At 40.0% G+C, this 16644-nt stretch overlaps 1 protein-coding gene and 1 long non-coding RNA gene across 2 annotated transcripts in view; one reads left to right on the top strand and one right to left on the bottom strand.

Moving 5' to 3' along the window:
- Positions 1-16644, bottom strand: part of LOC105395864 (dnaJ homolog subfamily C member 13) — a 59457-nt gene that overhangs the window by 4105 nt on the left and 38708 nt on the right. Inside the window, exons 29-34 of the mRNA XM_048627956.1 lie at positions 16233-16436; positions 2834-2966; positions 2119-2274; positions 1603-1710; positions 1157-1269; positions 245-417 (exon numbers count right to left, since the gene is read on the bottom strand). Of these exons, the coding sequence (XP_048483913.1) occupies positions 245-417; positions 1157-1269; positions 1603-1710; positions 2119-2274; positions 2834-2966; positions 16233-16436 (887 nt within the window). The remainder of the gene's footprint in view (positions 1-244; positions 418-1156; positions 1270-1602; positions 1711-2118; positions 2275-2833; positions 2967-16232; positions 16437-16644) is intronic.
- On the top strand, positions 3349-4603 carry LOC125490019. Its single transcript, XR_007267395.1, has 3 exons — positions 3349-3800; positions 3912-4077; positions 4375-4603. It is a non-coding gene; the product is annotated as an uncharacterized LOC125490019 (long non-coding RNA).

Below are 16644 nucleotides of genomic sequence, written 5' to 3'. Positions count from 1 at the left end.
GCTCATAGTGCCACGTAACCTCAGCCTCATGACACCTATTCGGTATGCTCGTCAGTCCAATATGTGGTTGACGCGGTGTAAAAAGTGATAAATTCACTGTTACACGTATTATACTCATGCACCGAGACGGTGACCGGAATAATGGCTTTGACATCACTCCTGTCAGCTGAGCTTGCTCAAGGAATGACGAAGGACAAAAAAATTATACATATGAAATTCATTGATACACATATTACACCCTTACCTGTCTCTGCACGCTGCGACGGTGGCGGCGACAGTGGCCCTCGCCTCATCGCTCCACACTAGTTCTGGATGCTCGTGGCGAGAGTCCATCATGTGTATGACAGACTGCGGGGCGCCCGCGCACATAGCTTCGGCGAACACCGCCGGGATGTATCGCGATATTGTGAGGCGCACCTGAAAGTATTCCAACACTTATTGCATTTGTCACGATCTTTTGTGAGACACACTTAGTACTTAGTAATTATCATAAGATACAGATCTAGTACATAATCTTGCAAGATGGATGCTGCAGTATAAAAAGAAGAACTACCTATACTACTATTTTGTACAACATCGAAAAGGAAATGGAGAGTGGATATAATATTAGTCATAGTTAACTGGTAGAAAATGCTGCTAGCATTAAGTTCGCCTTTGTACCAATTTACTTTGTGCAATAAAGAATTTAATAATAATAGTCAATGGCAAATGAATCGAATAGATTGTTGATTTATTACCATCGTCTATGTTATCCTCAGTCGATTATTCAAATCAATTTACTGGTTGTTGATGGCAACAGGACAGTCACTCTCGTTTCACGACTCTATCACGTTGCAACTTCGTTTTCGTCTTGCTAGAGTAAACTTCAGTATCTGTACAGCGATTATAAGATTTTCGAACCTCCGTTTACGTTGCGTATCGTGGACTGTCAGTGTCAAAATGTAAGGCAAATTTGTTAGTTCCAAAAGCGACTACGTTGGCGCTGTTCTTTTATTTATTTATTAATCCTTTATTGCACAAATATAAAAATAAGTGTACATGGGGTAGACTTAATGCCACACTTCTTAAATGCTTCTTTTCCCATAATTATGTTTGTGTAGTATCGAAAATAGTATCGAATTGCCACATTAGGCCGTGATAGGCTGTCTGTTTTCACCTTAGGTCCGTGCAGTTTGTCGGACATCATGCAGGCGAGGATCTCCACGGCCGCCTCCCGCGTCTCCGGCACCTTGCTGTTGCAGAATATGTCCAGCAGGTAGATCACGGCTCCTGGGGACAAATAAAAATTTTATGTGCTTCAAAGTCAACATTTCACAAATGACATAACATAACACAACTTTGTTTTTAACTTTTCTCCCGTGAAATGCAATCCCAATGCAAAAGGGACCTTATAGTCGCTTCGGGCACCTTCAAGGCCCGGGAACAAAATATCTGTGTTGAAAGTATATAACACGTTGAATTTGCAATAGTAGTCTCATTAAAATGATCACGCAATTAACAACAGCTCCAGACTGATTTCAAGTGGTAATTGTGAAAAATAAAACAATGGGGCCTCATGGGAGGTGCGTGCTTACACACTTTTTATTATTGATTTATTTTTACCTTTAGCCAAAGCCTCCTTGACGAGGCTGGTATTGGCCAGCAGCGCGGAGAGTGCGGGCAGCGCGCCCTCTGGCGGCGGCCGAGTGCCCACCAGCGCTAGCAGGTGACCTGGAAACACAATGTTCATAATTAATTCATTAATAACTGGGGTTATGGAAACCTGAACTAAAATATCTCTATACTCTGTCCATTATATTATTGGTTTTTTGACAGTCGAAACTTGGTTTTCCCATACATATTTGATGACTGCAAAGGAAAACCAACTTTACTTACCAGACATAAGGAAACGTCTAAAATACAATAACATAGTGGAAGCTCTATAGAAAGGTTTTCATGTGGGCAACCCTCATCGTTTTACGTAATGGCCTATGATTTTGCTTCTGTATTTCGGTTCAAACGGCTGTTAAGTTAAATTGCGCATATGCATTACTACTATTTATGGCATGCATATAGTAATAGATGCCGGCACAAGGACCATAGCTCCCATTCTAATATCTATGACAAAAGGGTTATTACCGAGCACATGCGTAGCCGCTATATCCTCCAACACGGCGCGGTTGCCCGACGCCGCCAGCACCGCCGCCAACGCCGCTTGTTGAACGCCCGAGTGAGCGCGCGCAGACAGCAGCCCGAAGAGCAGGCCGAACTGACCGATGCACTGGATCTCTACTCCTGTAAGAAAGATTATTTACTCATTAATCTTATAAAACACACAGATAAATTGTGCGAACATGAGAATGTCCAGCAAGCAACCCGCTTTTCTAAACTACGTGATATATTTATAGTGACTTGTAGTTTCCGACAACTCAGTCATAAACTACAGGTACTATACCCTCAGTCAAACAACAGCCTGACATCAGAGATCCATGGAGCAGTGGATCTAGCACTGTAGCATGTCCAGCAATGGACTTTGATTGACCCACTCGCTCTTGTTCCTAAAAACTAGAGCCAGACAGATTAGCGTCATTCAGTAACTGCCAAGGGTGCGCCGTACTTAAATAAGTAACTCGTCGCTCCTTTCATGCACCATTCATCATCATCACAATCACAACCCATCACGTCCCCCACTGCTGGGGCGCGGGTCTCTTTCCAATGAAGCAAGGGTTTTAGGCCTAGTCCACCACGCTGACCAGTGCGGGTTGGTGGACATGCACCACTAATCACTATCATTTAATAATGATCATTATTTTTACTATTATCAAATAACATAAACAGTTTGTACAAAACATACCTGGATTCTTGATAATACAGTTGGAGAGCGCAGTCAACGCCATGGTGATGTGTTCCACCCTCTCCGCGCTGAGGTCGGCGGCGGTCTGCTCGGAGATGAACTGGAGCAGGTCCAGCACGAACTGTTGAGGGTTCTGGAAGGAGAAGTTGATTCAATATAGCTTTTTGACGTAGTAGGTGGTGATGACTCATGTCCATTGAAAATCGAGGGTCTTCCGACCGAGCCAAGTGTTGTGGATCGAGTAGCGTTCGTAATTTGTATTTGTAACAGTTAGCTGCTTGATCTTTGATACCAATTTTTTAATTTAAGTAGCTTCTGTTGGTTTTCCCCGTTAAAATTGATATATACTAAGTACCAGCATTTTATTCTAAATTCTTATACAGACGTTATTTAAAGGACTCATGTAGTGCCGCGCTAAAGGCTTCTCCACCATTACAATACCTCCGAGTCGGCCAGCCCCGTGACGTCACCGGTCAAACCGGCCGTCTCGAGTACTGGCTTCTACCACTAGAGCAGGGGCGCGATTCACATCTCAACCGAAATATTTGTAAAGCGATACGAACGAGTTACGAGATGAAATCCGCAATGTTTAAAAACGCGATTCATAGCACACATACTTTGATCTCGTTTTCATATCGCTAGTTCGTATTTGGATGGCTTGAGTGAAATGAATGAAACTATATTTTTTTTAATTGCCATGCAAAAATTATAAATACTACCACTAATTGTTTTAAATAATTTTGTTCCTACAATATATTTTGTTGGAATTAGTGTCGATAGCAAGTATCAAGAAACAGCTTTTTAATTCAACGTTGAAGAAATTCATAACCTGTGGCACTTTTGACAGCCGCCATGTTTTCTCCATAAAAACATTGATTTTCTTTGCTCATTTTCGTGTCAACGTAGTTTTTTTGGAAAATAAGAAGAAAGGAAGTTTAACTTACTTAGAGAAATACGACTGAGACATGTAAGTATCAATGTATTAACCTATTTTTTTTGAAATATAAATGTTACCGGTTGTAGTCAAGAAGGTATTGTAATTTACGATGTATCCAATTTCTGTTTTGAATTGTTTTAGAAACACAAGCAGCAGCCGATGTGCTTGAGTAGCAGAAGGAGCAACTGCGTTGTGAGAGGGCCACGGCTTCAGCCCTCACAATGATAGCTGATTAGCTGAAGTAATGAACAGACAGGCTGCAGTCAATGAGAGGCTTCTTGAGGAGGGGTTCCTCATATGGAAAAAGGTAGGTTATTCCTAAATGTTTGGCTAAATAATAGAATAGAATTTAACTTCATTGTTACCCCAATAATGTCTTAGGAAAACTGGTGTTGAATATTTATGTTACAGCGTAGTTTTGTTTAGTATCTGTCTGTAATATTTTAGAACAATATCATACTGAACTCTTCATTTTGTCTTTTCTAGGCTAATGAAAGGAACAATCAGACTTAAAGTAAAATAATACGTATACATAATTTATATCGGAATAAGTACAAAATATTTTTGTAGGTATATGTTTTAACTATAAATTGAAAATCCACAGATTTTAGCGGCGACGCAGTTGCGCGACCAGTGAAGCTCTGGCTCCGCGACCGGCGTGGAGCGCGCGGTCAGCGCGGCGCTGCTGCGGCTGCTGCGCGGGAGGATCCCGTCCCTGCGCATGCGCCTGGCCTTCAATGACCTCACGCCTCTCTTCTTCCTCTTCTTCATGCGTCAATTCAAACAGAGGAGCACCTGTGATTACTGATTACCTAAGTTCCTATATACAATAATAGTTTAATAATTGTTAACAAAATATTGTATATATAAGTATTAATAATTACTTATACAAAAGGCTAAAAGCATTTTGTACCAGCCAACCTATAGGAGAGAATATGAGAAAAATAATAAGACTTTAATCTTTGATTGCTATTATCTGTAGCTTTATTAAGTGGTAAAGGGACCTAATTACTACCTATATTTTTTTAGTATTTGTGATAATTCATAGAATTTATTAGTTCTATCAATAAATAAAATATACATGCATTACAATGTGTTTAATTCATTAACTTACAATTTGCAGACTGAGGGAATGTGTATGCTTTCGGTTAAAATATTCTTCCTCATTCTGCGAGGGCCTCAGGCCAAAACCCACACCAATCAAATAAATATCACTAAACAAGCTTACTATAATGGAAAATTACGAATTCGGTAAAGATGGAAACGTATCTCGTAGGGACGGCTGTCCGGCTGAAAAATGGCTTGAAGATCTTGGAGAGATGCGTACAAGGTCAATTTCACTTTTAGCAGTATTTTCTGAAAACGATCTAACAATTTCACCCTTTTCTTCGAAAGTTTAAAATCGCTAAAACGTCAAAATATGACAGATAAGCGATATCAAAAAGTTCAACAAAAATGACATGAATCGCGTCATTCTCCATTCCGTTCATTCATTTTGCGATCTCGAAACGATCTTACTATGTAGCTTGTTTTTAGTGCCATGTGAATCGCAATTTCATAGCTCGTTCGTAAAAATCTGAAAACGAGATGAAAACGAAGGAGTTTTTTGTGACACGAATCACCCTCCAGCTCGCAGGGAGACATACCTCTATAGCAGTGTTTTTCAACCTGTGGGTCGCGACCCCCTGGGGGGTCGCGAAGCTTCTGTAGGGGGGTCGCCAGCTCTCAGCTGCTATAGCGTAAATAAGTAAATATAATTTTTCTTCAAACAATTTTACATGAAGCTCCTTTAGTACTAAAATGGCAACAACTTTTTTCTCAAATAAAACATAGAAACGGTTTATACATAACTATTTACAAAACCTACATTATTTTAGATTTTTTTTGAATAAGGTGCCATGATTGCGTTGCGTATTTTTTACACTATGTTAAGTTAAAAATATAAAACATTTGTCATGTAGTCCATATGTCATCTATAGTATGGCCTTATTAATTATAATCGTAATTATCTAGTTATAAGTTAAGTCATAGTAGAGCTCGTGATCGATAGACACGTCGCTTGGTGAAGTTCAGAGTAGGGATCCCACGATCCCTACCTTTTTTTTTCTGCCAGCGGTGTCTGCCGACCACGCTCTCTCACTTTTGCTCCAGCCGTCTCCCGAGACAGACATATTAAAGTAGAAGTGCTGCTACAGTTCCTAGCTTATATTCATTTAAACATTGTTATAATAAAAGTGTACCAAGCGTCCAATATAACATGTAAGTACAGTGAATTGTTATTTTATTTCATATCGAGCATCATTCCTATTGCTTATTTTAAACTATTACCCTGCTTCTAACCCAGTTAGCCATAGCCCATAATGATTGGCACTTTAAGTTCATTATTAGAAATTAGGGACTTTACACGTAGCTTAATTGCTGAGGTCGGACATTCGACCGACAATTTCAGATGTGGGATAGTGATACCTAAATGCCAGTGCTACCCACGACATGAGACAATGTCATTTTATTTCATTTTAAATCTGATAAATTACCAATTTCTTAAGTACAAGTACATCGTATTTCCCTAACCGTCTGTATTCATAAATTTTACTTTCTTTTACTTGTTGAATCACGGAGTTTTTATTTTTTCAAAATTGTGGTGTAGTATATAACCTTAAAACAATTCAGCATCATCGGCCTATAGTAGTCCACTGTGGACGTAGGTCTCCCCCATAGCACGCCACTGGATGCGATCTATTGGTTTCTGCCTCTAATTACTGTTAATTATACTTAATAATTTAAATTGGTCGTTATGAATCGAGTTTATATATTATTAGGAAATGTGGGTAGCAACTGTAATGCACGCTCGGATAATTTAATGATAGGTTCTAAACAGCTGAAAATTTAATAGGTACTTAATCTAATTACCAATACTTTTTTTTTATTTACACTCATTTTCTGGTGAGCTCATGGCATTTTTTTTCTTGCTTTATTTTTTTTACTTTCATAAACATACTAATAAAAATCCAACGCTTTCGGGTTCCTAACGGTACCCACCTTGTAGCTTGTGAGTGGTCAGTAACTGTACGTCTTTGTTGTGAATTTCTTTTTGTAATTTCTGTGTTTGTGTGCAATAAAGTAATTCTTAAATTTAAGAGCCTTGCTCTTGTCGGTTTAGTGCCCGCCACCGCTGTCTGTTGTAACAGTTGGCTTGTAAGCCAGTTGTTTCAATTTATTTCATATTGTTGTCGTTATAATAGTATTATTTGATAATGACATGTACGTCCTTAATGGCTTTCACAGGGAAATTTATATTATGTAAAGTTTACTATTTTGTCTGTTGTGTTAACTGCTGGTGTTCCTTATTTAAACAAATAAATAAATACCTACCTATTTAAATCATAAATAATCGGCTGGAATCACACTGAATAAATTTACAGTAATTGATATTAATGTACATTCATTTACATTAATCCAAATTAATTTACATTGAGTCACTTTAATTTACATTAAGTTACATTAATTTACATTAATTTTCATTAAATTACATTAATTTTCATTAAATTACATTAAAATAAATAAAAACACACCACATTGTAGTCGATTAAATTAGAAAGCATTTGCTGTTACTGTTAGACTTATTATTGCTTGTTTGCTGTGAATAGCTACAGTACCATAGCTACGAGGACCATAAACAGTCTTATAATTCTGCTTTGCTGTTTTACTTTTAGGGATAATTTAGCAAATTTTATAACCTATTGTTGGGTGTAAGTTTATTGTTTGGTTCTTCTTTTTGCTTTCACTAACTGGACAGTGATCTGCGTGTATAATGTTACAGGGACAATGAAATGGACGATGCGATACCTGGGCGGATCGTGACAACCCCGACCAGCCCTATCCTGCAACCGGTTCGCGGGCGAAGCATCGCGAGACGTGGATATACAGGCATCCGACCACGTTCCCGTGGTGGAGTGAGCTGCCGTTCTCGTGGACGGCGCAGTCGCAGTGGCACACGCTCTCACAGTGGCGACAGTCGGCGTTCGACGCGCCGGGATGTGAGACGACATCGTCCCGCCATCACGACGGGAAGCGGGACGATCGGCGTTGAACAGGCTTGTTCGTGAGGAGCTGGATGAGCTCCTTCGCGATCGGGCGAGCCGCGGTAGACGCGAGGAGACTCGGCCACGTAGCAGAAGCCGCCGCAGGTCTCGTGGTACGGGACAGGAGCAGGCGACCCATGGGAATGGCGCAAGGCGCTCACGCAGCAGAAGCAGATGGAGTCAACGAGAGACGACCCGCGAAGAACCAAGACCAGTTGGTGAGTCAACCAGTACCCTTACAGAACTTGTTAAAGTCTTAAGAAACATAAGTGGCTCTAATTCTATGGATAAACTGGGCTCGTTAAATAATACAATTCCTGAATTTGACCCATCGAAAAAAGAACAGACGATGACCATGTGGTTAGTGAATGTGCCTCTATATATGGTTGGTCTGATAAAAAAAATAGAAGAGTCCGTAGTCGAGCGGGCCTCAGTGATCGTAACTGATCGCTGAGGTTAAGCAACAACTGACACGGTCAGCCATTGGATGGGTGACCAATTTCAAGTGGTGCTTTTCTGGACGCTTCCGTGCTTCGGACGGCACGTTAAGCCGTGGGTCCCGGTTGCTGCTTCGGCAGCAGTCGTTAAGCCTAGTCAGAGGCCTTCGGGCGGTTTGAAAACATCTGACAGTCGGGTTGCCCACTTACCCGACAACTCTCTCAGCACAAGCTTGCTTGTGTTGGGGTCCACCAACCCGCACTTGGCCAGCGTGGTGGACTAGGCCTAAACCCTTCCTTCATTGGAAGGAGACCCGTGCCTCAGCAGTGGGGACGTAATGGGTCGTGATGATGATGATGATGATAAAAAAAATAGTCCATTATGCTTTACCGAAGTTACGCGGTGTAGCGCAAAGGTGGTATGAGGGGCTTTCGTCCGTTCTTTTTTCGTGGGAGGAGTGGCAAGTGAAACTTCGAAACGCCTTTCCATCAGAGGAGAACTACGGTCAAATGCTCGCAGATATGTTGGCAAAAAGGGCTCGTTTCGCAGATTCACTTGAAGACTACTTTTATGAGAAGGTCGCATTAGTAAATAGATGTGATATTACTGGTAAACGTGCAGTGGAGTGTATTTTACATGGTATCGATGATAGGTCAGTTCGACTAGGTGCGGAAGCAGTACAATTTGATGACCCCGATAAACTACTTTGCTACTTACGTAATGCTAGGAATATCAGGCAGAATGTGGATCGTAGGATGGTCAAGGGGCAACCGCCAAAGCCTATTTATCATCAGGAAAAAGCAGCTACGAAACCGGCTGTTACTAAATGTTTTAACTGCAAAAGAGAGGGACACGTAGTGTCGCAATGTACCCAACCCGTAAAAAAATGTGGCAAGTGCAGGAGGGTAGGGCATGATACAGAGCAGTGTTACTCAAAAACTGCAGCAACGGACAAATCGGTATTGCGAGTGGCGAATAGCGCCAATGATATTTTACCATTCAATAATTCTTCCTACGTTGAAGCGGCATCATCTCTCTCAAAGGTTAACGCAGGCAATAAATATTTTAAGATTGCTATTGTTAATGGTATACCAATAGAGGCGTTCATTGATTTTGGGAGCGACTGCTCATTGATTAAATTTTCAGAATATAAAAAAGTAGGAAGCGAATATAGCACCGACAATCTACCTCTCCTTAGGGGATTCGGTAACTTTACTGTTCAACCGTTAGGAAAAATAAGGACTTCATTGAGCATAGATGGTGTCAGCGCAGAGGTAGAGTTGATAGTGGTCCCTGATTCTGCTATGCATGTATCTTTGATGGTTGGGCAAACTTTTACCGAACAACCACATATCGTGATTCATAAAACTAGTGATGAGCTGAAAATAAGTGAATGTGAGCAAGATAGGGTCACTGATAATAAGGTCAAACTGTATTGTCTAAACGATGTCAATATTTCCGGACTTGCTGTAGTTGACGTATTTACAGACTCCTCCTACGAAGGAGAAGTGTTTGTAGAAGGAGGTTTTCGCCTTCAAGGTGATGTACGCTATTCTATTTCTTCCGGCGTGTATATTGTCGGAGCTGGTGGATTGGGTAAAATTGTAGTGAATTGTTTGTCTCCTCAGAGCTTAAACATTAAGAAAGGTGCATTGCTAGGGCGAGGTCGAATTGCTCATGAAGAAACATTTTCGCAGGTATTGTCAGTGTGTAGTCGTGGTAATCCTGTTGATCCTATCAAGGAGTCGGACTTACAATTAGATGATGATTTGTCAACGAAAGATAGGGAAAGGCTGTTATGACTATTAAATCAATACAGACATTGTTTCGCATTCAACCTCTCAGAATTAGGAGTTAGTAAGATAGGAGAGATGTCAATTGATCTCATTGATAATGATCCAGTAGTTTACAGGCCATACCGGCTTGCCATAAGTGAGAAGCAGCATGTAAGGGAAATGATTTCTGACCTTTTGAAGCATGACGTTATACGCCCTTCAACATCCGCTTACTCTAGCCCGATTGTACTTGTTAAAAAGAAAACGGGTGATTTGAGACTTTGCATTGATTACCGTGCATTAAATAAAAAGACTGTCAAAGAGAATTACCCGATCCCGCTAATTGATGACCAATTGGATCAACTTTATCTTATTTTAATTTTTTGACATTTACAAATTGACATTTTATATAGAATTTTTATTTTTGATTCTTTGACATGTTAATTAATTATTATATCTTGACTTACGATTATTTTTATGTTTTACGCTTATGTAAAAAAATGTTTATATTATGTAGCTATACAAAAGAATTGACATGTAATGTATAATTATGAAATAAAGAACCTAAACCTAAACCTTTCCGGAAGTCAGTACTATACAACCCTCGATTTAGCGAACGGGTACTATCAGGTCCCAATACGTGAATGTGATAAATTCAAAACGGCTTTTGTGACTCCAGAGGGGCACTACGAATTCAATCGAATGCCCTTTGGACTCGCAAACGCCCCAGCCACTTTTCAACGTATAATGAACCAAATATTGGGAGCTGTTAGGTATGGTGAAGCATTAGTATACTTAGATGATGTCATTATTCCATCGATAAGTATTGATCAAGGTTTGGCTAGGTTGGAGACAGTATTGGACATTTTTTCAAAAACAGGTCTCACTCTTAAGTTGTCGAAATGTTTCTTTTTCGGTAAGACTGTAGAGTACTTAGGTTTCGAGGTTTCTGCTGACGGGATTCGTCCAGGGCCTCGAAAAGTTGAAGCTGTTGAGAAATTTCCTACGCCGAAAAGTCAGCATAACGTACGTCAATTCCTGGGACTGGCGAGCTTTTTCAAGCGTTTCGTACCTCGCTTCTCGATTATAGCAAAACCTCTTACTCGCCTGCTTAAAAATTCTGTTGAATGGGAATGGGGTGCTGAGCAAGAGGCTGCATTCAGAACGTTACAAAAGGAATTAGCTCAAAAGCCCATACTTGCGTTATATGATCCCAGCGCCGAAACCGAGCTCCATACGGATGCGTGTAAGGTAGGGGTTGCAGGAATTCTCTTGCAAAAGGACAAAACAAACGTCCTGAGACCTGTTGCTTATTTCAGCAAACAAACTAGTCCCGAAGAGCAAAACTACTCTTCGTATGATCTCGAAACTCTTGCAGTTGTTGCCTCCCTAAAGAAATTTCGAGTCTACCTTGTGGGTACGAGCTTTAAGATAGTTACAGATTGTAATTCTCTAAAGGCTACGTTCCAAAAACGAGATATGGTCCCGCGAGTTGCAAGATGGTGGGAGCAAATGCAGGAGTTTAATTTCAATATAGAGTATCGCCCGGGTAGATCTATGGCCCATGTAGATGCGCTTAGTCGTAACCCCGTTGTCGACTCGTCATCAAACATTAAGACTATCTGTGCAATTAGCGAAACTAGTTGGTTAGTTACTGTACAGGGTGCGGATGACGAAATTCAGAGAATAATTAAAATTTTGGATGATCCCCAGTTAGAAAGCATTGTTGACGTTAGGAAAAATTACAAATTCAAAAATGGTAAATTATATAGAGTGACTGAAAAAGGCGACAGGTGGGTTGTACCTAAAGGCGTTAGGTGGCAAATCGTCAAACAAAATCATGACGATATAGGTCATTTTTAGGGTTCCGTAGCCAAAATGGCAAAAACGGAACCCTTATAGTTTCGTCATGTCCGTCTGTCCGTCTGTCCGTCTGTCACAGCCGATTTACTCGGAAACTATAAGTACTACAGTGATGAAATTTGATGGGAATATGTGTTGTATGAACCGCTACAAAAATATGACACTAAATAGTAAAAAAAAGAATTGGGGGTGGGGCCCCCCATACATGTAACTGAGGGATGAAATTTTTTTTTTCGATGTACATACCCGTGTGGGGTATCAATGGAAAGGTCTTTTAAAATGATATAAAGTTTTCTAAAAAACATTTTTCTTAAAGTGAACGGTTTTTGAGATATCAGCTCTCAAAGTCGTAAAAAGTATGTCCCCCCCCCCCTCTATTTTTATAACTACGGGGTATAAAATTCTAAAAAAAATAGAGGTGATGCATGCTAATTAACTCTTTCAACGATTTTTGGTTTGATCAAAGTATCTCTTATAGTTTTTGAGATAGGTTGATTTAACTGTAATTTTGCTGCTACGGAACCCTTTGTGCGCGAGCCCGACTCGCACTTGGCCGGTTTTTTTTCTGTTGACAAAACAGTAGAGAAGGTCGAATCGATGTATTGGTTCCCTAAACTTCGACGTTTTGTCAAAAAGTACGTCAGTTCTTGCTTAGAATGCGCATATTCAAAATCTGCTGGAGGTAAACAGGCTGGGTTTTTACATCCCATTCATAAAGTTGAAGTGCCCTTTGATACCGTCCACATCGACCATGTGGGTCCATTCATTCGGAGCACAAAAGGAAATATGTTTATCCTTGTAATGATTGACGCTTTTACTCGTTATATCTATTTAAAACCAGTGCGCAATACGAAAACCAGCACCTCTATTAAGGTTTTACGTGAATATTTTGGAATATTTGGTGCTCCGCGTAGACTTATCTCAGACAGGGGTACGTCGTTTACAAGTCACGGTTTCAAACAGTTCATCAATGAAAAGGGAATCAAACATATTCTCAACGCAGTAGCCACACCCAGAGCCAACGGACAGGTGGAGCGTTACAACAAAATCATTGTTGAATCTCTCACCGCTAAGAATATTGGCAGTCCCGAAAATAAGTGGGACGACCACCTGCCCGATGTGCAATGGGGATTGAATAATACGTTTAATAAGGGAATCAACCGAACTCCTGCTGAAGCTCTGTTTGGCATCAGGACAACTAGCTCTAGTGAAAGAAGGGTCGCTACAGAAATCCTTGATGACATTATAGATACATCTACCAAACAGAGCTTATCAGAAATTCGGAGTGATGTAAGCGCGCATAGTAGATCTTGTCAACAGGCTCAGAAAGCTTCTTTTGATAAGAAACGTTGTAAGCCTTACAACTACCAGGTTGGAGATTTAGTTAGAATTGAAAGGCAGGTCCCCGCAACGGGGCAGAGTAAGAAACTCGTACCGCGATACCAAGGACCGTATAAAATTGTCAAAGCCTATGACCACGACAGATACCAAGTAGAGGACACTCCATTGACAAGAAAGCGTGGTAAGCATTACACAACCGTAGTGGCAGTTGATAAGATGAAACCGTGGTTAAATTTCGCCAGACCTCATGATTCTAGCTCAAGTGATGAAGCCACTGTAGAAGAATGACCTATAATTATGTACTTGTATATATTGTAATAATCATTATTACCTTTATTTGTTGTATTTTGAATGATTAGATTGTTGATAGTCGGTATTCAGGACACGGGGCCCGTAGCTCTATTATGAGCGAATGGGACATTGGGGCCTGTTACCGTAACTTAGTTGGCAGTCGGTATTCAGGACATGGAGCCCATAGTTATATTGTGAGCGAATGGGACATTGGGGCCTGTTACCGTAACTTAGTTGGCAGTCGGTATTCAGGACATGGAGCCCATAGCTATATTGTGAGCGAATGGGACATTGGGGCCTGTTACCGTAGCTGTAACTAAGTTGTGACATAATGATAATAAAGCTATAATGATGAAATAATTTATAATTATAAAGCATTCATTACATGGGATCCGCTGCTAACAATAAATTGTTATTGCGAGTATTCGGAACATTTGAAAGTGTTACTATAGGTATTCAGGATAATTGGAACCCGAAACTAACGATATTTAAGACGTATGGGGCTTATTATTGTTAGTGATTGGGGCATTGAGGCCTGTAAGTTGCACCCACTGTGAGGGGGCTCATAATGACAATAATATTAATTTCAATAAAAATTGTAATGATCTATAGTTATAAAATTATCGTATTACTAATATGTAATGTTTATGATTTGTTATATAATATTACAGTGTTATTGTTCATAAAACCTATTTTGTAAACCTGTATTGGGAGATATATTAGTCTTAAACTTATATTTTTATTATTTGTTAGTAAATTATGTAATTTTATCTTAATCTTAAGTAAAATGTAATCATAATCAGTGATAGTAAAGAGTTTGTGGAATCATTTTGCTACTGTAAAGTCAACAATCATTAGAGTTGTATAGAGTTCTAATTCATAACTAAAGATAGACGTAACTTAAAAAGTCTAAATTGTTTGAAATTGTTTTGTTATTAAATCTAAAAGTCTAATTTGATCTTTGTTTGTGCGAGGTCGCACAAAATCATTGGATGGCCGACTGTCATCTATAGTATGGCCTTATTAATTATAATCGTAATTATCTAGTTATAAGTTAAGTCATAGTAGAGCTCGTGATCGATAGACACGTCGCTTGGTGAAGTTCAGAGTAGGGATCCCACGATCCCTACCTTTTTTTTTCTGCCAGCGGTGTCTGCCGACCACGCTCTCTCACTTTTGCTCCAGCCGTCTCCCGAGACAGACATATTAAAGTAGAAGTGCTGCTACAGTTCCTAGCTTATATTCATTTAAACATTGTTATAATAAAAGTGTACCAAGCGTCCAATATAACATGTAAGTACAGTGAATTGTTATTTTATTTCATATCGAGCATCATTCCTATTGCTTATTTTAAACTATTACCCTGCTTCTAACCCAGTTAGCCATAGCCCATAATGATTGGCACTTTAAGTTCATTATTAGAAATTAGGGGCTTTACACGTAGCTTAATTGCTGAGGTCGGACATTCGACCGACACATATAAGCATAAAATCGGTCCTTAATTAAGGCTAAGGTTGCTTATAAAAAAATATGGTCAAATACCCTTTATGACTTATAAAACCGTGCTTTTTTTTAAACAGCATTACTCGTAATTTTCTTGGACTGTGATCGATAATAGTAGGACTATACACAGGTTGATGGAACATAACTATGTAAATTAAAAAAAACCTAACAATGTGGTATTTAGTACCGGCGGCAAGCCAAAAACTGAACCGAGGTGTCAATTTGCAGCAAATTTATAAAAGTGTCAATGTCTCGAAAATTATCGTATTTTTACTAAGGTCATATTACGATATTCTGGCCACTCCTGAGCTGGCCTATCAGCCCTTCAAGGCGTGACGTTGACTTTTGGGACACCCTGTATGTACCTTGATGTTCACCTAACAACCGACCTCTTCAGTAAAAATTATGTCGACAAAAAAACATATAGGTAACAAACAGCGAGATTTGGTACTTCGAAATTCAGTAGCGGAGTCATGTTATTTTGGTTCAAAGAAGACGAACACAAGTTTTTTTTTTTTGTAAAGCCGTGTAGTTATTTTTTCACATTGTGACTTAAAATTTTATTATGCCCTTGAATACATTTAATTGTAAAATAATATGTTTTTATATTGGATAAGCACGTACTTATATCCGAATCCTAATCATGGAGACCATAAATACGTCGCGTCGTATGGAATAAATATTGGTAATACTGTAACATATGTATTTATACATACATGCTAAAAAAAACGATCCCAAGGGGGTCGCGAAATATTTTTTGATACCAAGGGGGTCGCATCATAAAAAAGGTTGAAAAACACTGCTCTATAGGTTCATCGGGGCGCTGGTTGTAGATGCCAGTACCGTGATGTCACCGCTCAGCCGGCGCTCTCTAGTACCGGCTTCTACCACTACAGGGTGTTGCAAAATGGGTATACTAAGCCGAAAGGGGGTGACTCAGGGGGGCATTCTGAACAACTTTTGTTCTTAGAGTTTTGGCAATTCGCAAAAAAAAAAACATTCTTCGTAGTAAAAAGTCACGTGACCAGCAAAGTTTCTATGGAAAAGGAAATATTTTTTTCGTGAATTTTCAAAACTCGTAGAACAAAAGTTGTTCAGGATGACTCCCTGAGTCACCCCCTTTACCCTTTTTGCAACACCCTGTAGAGCAGCTCGGCAGCTCGACATACCTCGATAGGTTCATCGGGGCGCTGGTTGTAGATGCGCAGGTACACGTGGCCGACGGGCAGCAGCCCCTCGTGCGCCGAGTACGCCAGCCCCGTGACGTCACCGGTCAGACCGGCTGTCTCCAGGGCAGCTGATAGTTCCGCGCGGACGCTGTTGTCCCAGACTAGGTAGGGGGTTCGCCAGTTGGAGGTGAGCGTTTTGAGGAGCTGGAAAGAGAAGGTAGTGATTATTGTACGGAATTATAAAGTTGTATAGGTTCGGTGTGGATAATTTTAACTTAATGGGGAAGAAAACCGACTGAAACTTTGGCAGCACTATCGAGTGGGTCTTTCAGGTTCTGATCAATTACATTATTAAGAAAAAAAAATTACGACTGAACCAACGAATTAGAACTGGGAAATCGGGCATACTCGA

This window comes from Plutella xylostella, chromosome 19 (genome assembly GCF_932276165.1).
Source record: "Plutella xylostella chromosome 19, ilPluXylo3.1, whole genome shotgun sequence".
Classification (NCBI taxonomy): Eukaryota; Metazoa; Arthropoda; class Insecta; order Lepidoptera; family Plutellidae; genus Plutella; species Plutella xylostella.
Note: the sequence above shows the minus strand (reverse complement) of the source record. Positions and strands in the feature narration are given on the sequence as shown.